The sequence below is a fragment of the Diaphorina citri genome, unplaced genomic scaffold (assembly GCF_000475195.1).
Source record: "Diaphorina citri unplaced genomic scaffold, Diaci psyllid genome assembly version 1.1 scaffold29031, whole genome shotgun sequence".
NCBI lineage: Eukaryota > Metazoa > Arthropoda > Insecta > Hemiptera > Psyllidae > Diaphorina > Diaphorina citri.
Window position 1 is genome coordinate 7,376 of NW_007406369.1, and position 6,855 is coordinate 14,230.

The window sequence follows — 6,855 nt, forward strand, 5'->3', positions numbered from 1 at the left end:
CGTCGATGTAGAACAGGTACCACCTTGAGATGTTGACTACGTAGACGTACCTGGCGGGAGGGACCTTACTTTCTATATTGGTAATGAAGCCGTCTCCGGAAAGACTTAGGCCTTAAGAGGCTGAATGGTACTAATAGAAAGTTCATTCCAACAGGCTAGACTAGGAACAACTCTCACAACCCCATGATGTGAGCCGGGAGAACTCTTGTTACTTCGCCTCGACCAATTTTTTTCAACCTGCTTTATGATATTAAATATCTTGTTTAGTAAATATTAACACGAGGTTTAAGATGTTACCTCCATTACATATTATTATTATTATTATACTGAGGAACTCACCTTCCGTTGGTATCCGCTTCCAATTGTGGAATCCGCAAGAGATAACTTTTTTTTTTTTTTTTTTTTTTTTTTTTTTGTCAAGAGGTTTGATAGAGAGAATTTCAACTGCTGAGATCTTAACGTCCCGAAATAAATAGAGAAGGAGGATAGGATAGGAGAGCCAGCCGTTCGAAGAAAGAGCCTTATCTTTTCAAAATCCGCCCCGGGCAGGAATCGATCCCGCAACCTAGCGCTTACAAGGCAGGCGCGCTACCAACCAAGCGAACTAGGCTGGCTGTCTTTGAAATCATCTGAGTACGAACCTGATAAGGTTACTGCGCGATTGAGGACTGAGGGACATGTAATTGATAGCCGCCGAATCGGTAAAAATGCCGCCAAATCCTTCAACTCGTTCCACATCTGCTGCTTCAGAACTGGCGGCAGAATAATCAAACTGAGACTCGGAATTGGCGGATGGTCTTGATTGAAACACATCTTGATCCAAGTCGATGGAAATGATCGGGGTGGAATCAGAACCATTGTGAACTTTCCCCAAAATATCATTGTCTGGAAGAGATTAATTCTTGGTTTAATTTCATAGCGCTATCAGTGATCACTAGATATGTACCTATGTCCGACAAGGACTAGTTTCATAATATTATAGAAATGTGTGTTACAGTTTTAGAATATTATAGAAATGTTGTATACACCTGTGTCCACACATAGTCAACCGGATATGGATCGACGCCGACTGAACTGTCCACACTATCCCGACAACATAGATATACCTCGTCGATTGACGGCCGGTCGACTATGTTTGGACACAACAAAAGAGTTACACAATACATACATCCTGTACATGCCGTCAAAATGAGAACAAAAGGTTCCGTTCTACAGTCTAGATCAGTGGTTTTTAACCCATGGTCCGCGGACCAGTACAACTAAATATACCTAGTTTCATTCTTATTGTTTTGTATAAAAAAAGCCCTGCCTGCTGATAGCTGCAGAATCGTAGCCAAGTCCTCACCTTTATCAAAAAGCCGGAAGTTGCCCTCGGTCACATGAAATCGCTTTCCATCTCTGTCCGAAGTGTAGAGGAGGTACTGAAAAAAGGTTGGAGTTCGAGGAGGTTCGAAGTCACAGTATTCGACATTACACACGCATACCACACTATCCTGGTCGAACTTACGAGCCCGACAAGGTGATGCCCAGACTAGAAAGGAGAAAATAATATTATCTCTATTATTAATTTTATAGTTTAGCAAGATTTTTTACATCGAATGGCTCTTACAAGTCTTACAGTACCTATAGCCTTAAATTGCGGAACTTTGGTCCGGAATAACGGCCGAACTGTACTTTCGGGAAACAGGACCCAAGGATTTCTCGAACCGTACATTTCTCGAGGTCCGGCCCGCGGACACTTTTGATCATCACAAACTATGCAAGCTGTCTGCAAAATTTGAAAATTTGAGCGACCTGTTACTAAAGGTAAAGTCGTGAGAAGCGCTAGTTCCTTTTGAGCTTTTTCCCTGTATACCTAATACTATTTTGTGTATTATTATCCCATCAGATATATGTATGAGACCATGTTAGGACTGCTGGAGTAAAGGGAATTTTTAATCCTATGTGAGCAGTATAAATGAGTACTATTATTATTCTGCAGTTCACTGAACTAGCTAGTCGCGATAACACGTTAAATGCATCAGTTCTCGATAATCCCGATGGATTACTGAAGTAAGTACCTAACGTGTCGCGTGGTTAGGATGAGTGACCATACACTAGTACATTATACATACGTATACATACGCAATCGCGTGCTGCTTACTTTTTCCGGCGCTACTTAGGCTGGCTGAGGATATGCTGTTGGCTTTTCCCAGGCATACTCAGGCTGGCTGAGGGTAATACGAGGAGGCAGGTAGCTTGTCGACATCCGACCTGAGGTCAAGTTTTATGGGGTAACATCCAAACTGCGGTCTGGTAACTTCCAAATTGCGGTCAATTATTTAAAGAAAAATATGAAAGTAAGTATAAAAAAAACTCACCTTTTATATTGATTGAAAATAACAAGAACACTATAATGGACCACGCCATTTAAAATGACAACCGATAACAACTATTCCAATCAGAAGGGTTGACAGTATCCGAACTGCCAAAGCAAAGTGATCAAACGAAAAAAAGCAATTATTGGATTTGGGTTTTATTATAAAAGTGCATATAATATATTAAATGGATTTGTTACCTATTTGCACTTCAATTTTGATAATTTGTCTTGAGTTTAAGTACTGATTAGAACAATCATGTAATGCAGATAACAACTACAAATAGTAAAGGTAAGTAGGTAAAATCTAATTGACCTCGATACACACTAAGAGTTTTAATAATACATAATTATTAAAGAAAGGGGGACAAAATTGCCGAAAATATACTGTTATCATTAAATAATTAATAATGAAATACGAACTGAAGGGTGAACTAATCTCGAAATTATTTCGATTGGGTTACATCACAGATCGGCTTAAAGATTAATACAAGGTTATAAAGAGGATCGAATTAGTAGGGCCTACTTGTAGATAAGTTCCATTGGATGCCTCTCGTGATTTTTTCCTTACGATGATTCATACAAAGAGTTACTAGAAATCGCATCCATTGAAGACTTACTTGAACTGTCAACAAAAGCAACACAATCTCACGTGTTCCTCCAAAGGATAGAGCAAAATCCAGTCCTTCCTTTATGGACGTGATTTGTCCATTTATTATTATTGAGTCATCTTCTCACCTCCCTACTTTCTGTCACGTTTTGTTATCACATTCAAGCAGTTTCTTTTCACATGTACTGTCCTGAACTTTTTTCTCATGTTCACTTCTATCACAACTCTCAGCTTCGCATCTTTCATTACCACTTTTTTCACCTCCAGTTTTAATTTCAAATTCTTCTTCCCCACAACTTTCAGCATCTTCACTCCCAGTGTTCTTGGCGGCGGCATTTTTCCTCTCCGGTAATGTTTCCAGGAGCGCATCCTTCCAGGATTTCTTGTCACTACTGATGGCCAGAAGAATCTGAAACACATGATTGACAGCAAGCACTTGTCTGGTTTTCATATTCAGATACGTATCGATGGGCAATTTTCCATGGGCAATGTTTTCCTCTCGGGCTTTGTTGAGAGTGAGAAGTTTATGTTGGTTATGATCCACGAGGCCGCCAATGATGTAGACTTTGGATTGGTCTAGTTCTTCTATTATATTGTCCGAGTCGCTGGTCAGATAGACAAGGTCTTCTTTTTTGAACAGATCTAGATAGGCTTGTTCGTGTATGTGAACCTGAAAACATGAAAAGTCAATGAATTCTTATTACTTTGTTCTAATTGGTGTTGGCCTTTAGGAGGACAAGATATATACTTTATTGAATCTCTGAGAATTGCAAAGTCTTTTTGAGCTTTCTCCAAATTCAGCCCTTAATAGCGGAACTGTGGTCCTGAATAACGGCTGAACCGTACATTTTTGGAAATCCGGGCCAAGGGTACTTTTGATCTTCAGATATTATCTAAAAATTCTCTGTTATGTTTGGAGGACTTGGGCCGAAATAAGAGTCCCGGCCCAGGGACACTTTTTATCTAGACATAAGTGGACGGAATTGTGAGAGGTATCTGTATTTATTCAATAATTTCCTGGTTTATTGAATTTGTATTTGTGTCATCTTAATTATCTCTACAGATAAATAACCTGCCTATCACAGAGGTACTTGAGGTTTTTTTTTACATTGCTGTAGGCCTTGCTTTAGGGTTAAAAAAACTCTGTATATAATTTCTATTTCTATTTCAGACCACAAATAGGTAGAATTAAAGAGTACGGCAGCGCTCCGCCCCGCCAGGTCAAAGCAGTTTGACAGTGCTACTAAGAGATATTACTTATATGCACCAGAGAAAATAGCTGCTTTCAGGTATCTTACTTACATCCCAATGCTCATATCCATTATATCGTGCAATTTCTTGTTTGCATTTGTCTTTGAAACTAGAAACATAGAACTGTAGAGGATGTTGAGCTCTTCTGTTCAAACTATAGCACCAGTTGAACTGCTTTACACATTTGCAAATGTCCTGAAAGAGGCACAAGAGGCAAAAGTTAGTGTTGACCATCTTTCAAGACTTTTCAATAAGTGAGAGCAACAAAGGAGAAATAATCATCACTTCAAAACTGAAACTTGGTAAAAATACTATTTGAACCTCTACACATCACATTGGTTTTGGATACATTTTCACTTGTTTCACAACACTTGGCATTTGTTCATTAGCAAAACCAAAGAAGTGAATAGGACTTAGGTATGTATGTATATGTACATACAAATAAATTAGTAGGTAATGCTCAAAAATCTTGTTTGGGGTTTTTCCTACCTACAAATGCTAAATAGTGCTGAGCATGTTTAGACTTAGCTTGAGGAAACTCTTACCTTTTGTGTCATCAAATGATCAAAAGAGAAATCAATACAGACTCTGAGTTTATTTGGACTAGTTTCCATTTTCACCAATTTCAATGCTTTCCTTGAAGGCCCCAATGGTATATTGTGTTCCCTAGCATATTGCTTCTTTTGCTTTAACTTTTCTCTTTCCTTAGCCCTTAAAATAGAAACATAATAAATCAGAACTGAAGAATATTAGTAGGCTACGTAGGTAACTAGTAGGTTTCTAAATCTACAGACACATAGATGAGGTATTTTTGCTGTATGCAAATACTTCTGTATCTGTCATTGACAAATGACTTGTGGGAAACAGGTTTAATTAGATTTTATTAGATCAAAAAAAAATATTAATTACCTTTTAATAGGTTTCCACTTGAGCCATTTCTCATGTTTCAGCTTACGTTTCATAGCTCGTTTAGATAGTGGGGGTTCAGCGGTATTTGTATCACAAGGTTCATTTTCAGGCACATTTTTCTCTATTTTAGGCTCGGGATCATCCTGAATAGCTTCTATGGAATTTGCTTCCAAGTTATTTGAAAGGTCTTGTCCTTCTGGCATTGTATACCTATTAGATGTTTGTTCTCATGGAATTGAAAATAATCATAAAAATGACTTCATAGCAAACTCTCATACGGATTTGCACCTAGTTCCCTGATGATTACAGCCTGAAACAAAATATGTATAGTGATGAAGGAATAGTACAAGAAGAACATGATGAAGTCGGGTTGATTGCTCTTTTAACTTAATCAATATCAGATTCACCTCTTCACCTCATTGATTGATCATCGACTAAGGGTCAATGGACTATAGGTTGATGGACAAATGACTATGTGTAGACATAGCTTAAGATCTTCTGAACTGGCCTAGTTAGCTCAGCAGGTAGCATGCCTATCTTGTAAGAACTAGCTCATTCACAGGTTCAATGGAGCAGTTGCATTTGGTTAAAATTTATGATTAAAAGGTCGATTTCTATGAAAAAAAGTTGTGAAAAATCCAAATCTGAGGTCGAAACTCCAAAAAAATAACTGTATAAGGTCAAAAATTCAATTTTTATTTTCCGTCAGAGTCCTGAACTCTGACGTCAGACTTCAGGAGATGAGCAGAAACGTATGCGCACAAACATGAATTGCGCAGAAATGTATGCGCACAAACAGATTAATGTGTTGCCTGCAAGGGAGCTTTGCTTGGGACATTTGATGTGACGTCATCGCGTACGGGAGCGTATGCCGTGACGTCAGAGTTCAAGATTTACCAGAATTTTTTAATGGATTTATCTCGGGATCTAGAAGTCATAGAAGAAAAAGAAAAATTCCATTGGTCCTCATTTTTCCTGCTCTATGACTTTAAAACATCACCCAAGTAAGCGCAACTGTTCTATTCCCACCCAGGAAACTTTATCTTTAAAAGAGATAGGATTTGTTCTTGGAGTAGCTGGCTTTCTCCTATTCTTTCCTCCTAGCTTTTATTTTCGACCTCATAACACATGAAAAGAGTGATTTTGTACTGTAAGTAGGGGCAAGTTTGAATACTCATTGCATAGTCGAATCAGTTAGGGTACGCGGTGGTCACGGTGATGACATCATTCATTAAATGATTAACCTCGCAATGAGTATTAAAACTGTTGCGGTTGAGCATATGTTATTTACTTCTTTTGGTTATTGTTATCTTCTATGTTATCAGTTTTCCAATTTGCTGGATTGGAGATCATTCTGTGCTGATTAATATTGGCAATATCAAGTAATTAATGATGATGGTGATGGGTACCCAAAATATTACTTACCTAACAAGATACAAGATAGAATCAGGTGTTCCAGACTTTTACAAAGGTTTAACTGCACTGCAAAGACAAAAGTGCAAATTGCAATAAGAACTTAGGTACTGCAAAACTGCAAAGCAAAAGCTCAAAAGCATAAAGAATTTTCCTGTGCAGACTGCAGGACTGCAGACTCTGCAGAGTGTAGAGTGTAGATATTTGAATTTTTGGCGGTGAATCGGTGATTACTTTATTTAGATTTTCAGGATCACCAACTTGACATGCCATTTTCTTAAAAAAAAAAAAAAAAAAAAAAAACTTTTAAAACCCC

The 6,855-nt window shown here is 38.1% G+C and overlaps 1 protein-coding gene across 1 annotated transcript; it reads right to left on the reverse strand.

The window, feature by feature from the left end:
* Window positions 1-729: 729 nt before the first annotated feature.
* LOC103523607 (tRNA methyltransferase 10 homolog A) lies at window positions 730-6,722 on the reverse strand. Its single transcript, XM_008488638.2, has 7 exons — window positions 6,552-6,722; window positions 5,127-5,436; window positions 4,763-4,928; window positions 4,269-4,412; window positions 2,361-3,636; window positions 1,346-1,531; window positions 730-885 (listed from the first exon to the last, which is right to left on the reverse strand). The coding sequence occupies exons 2-5, from the start codon at window positions 5,327-5,329 to the stop codon at window positions 3,109-3,111; spliced, it is 1,041 nt and encodes a 346-aa protein (XP_008486860.1). The 5' UTR covers window positions 5,330-5,436; window positions 6,552-6,722; the 3' UTR covers window positions 730-885; window positions 1,346-1,531; window positions 2,361-3,108.
* Between the last annotated feature and the right edge of the window lie 133 nt (window positions 6,723-6,855).

What these genes read in the sequence shown, in the direction of transcription:
- LOC103523607 (XM_008488638.2), bottom strand. Translation starts at nt 5,329, where the DNA reads ATGCCAGAAGGACAAGACCTTTCAAATAACTTGGAAGCAAATTCCATA. An exon ending in AAGTGGAAACCTATTAAAAG is followed by an intron (nt 4,929 to 5,126) that starts GTAATTAATATT and finishes TTCTATTTTAAG; the next exon opens with GGCTAAGGAAAGAGAAAAGT. An exon ending in ATGGATATGAGCATTGGGAT is followed by an intron (nt 3,637 to 4,268) that starts GTAAGTAAGATA and finishes TCATGTTTTCAG; the next exon opens with GTTCACATACACGAACAAGC.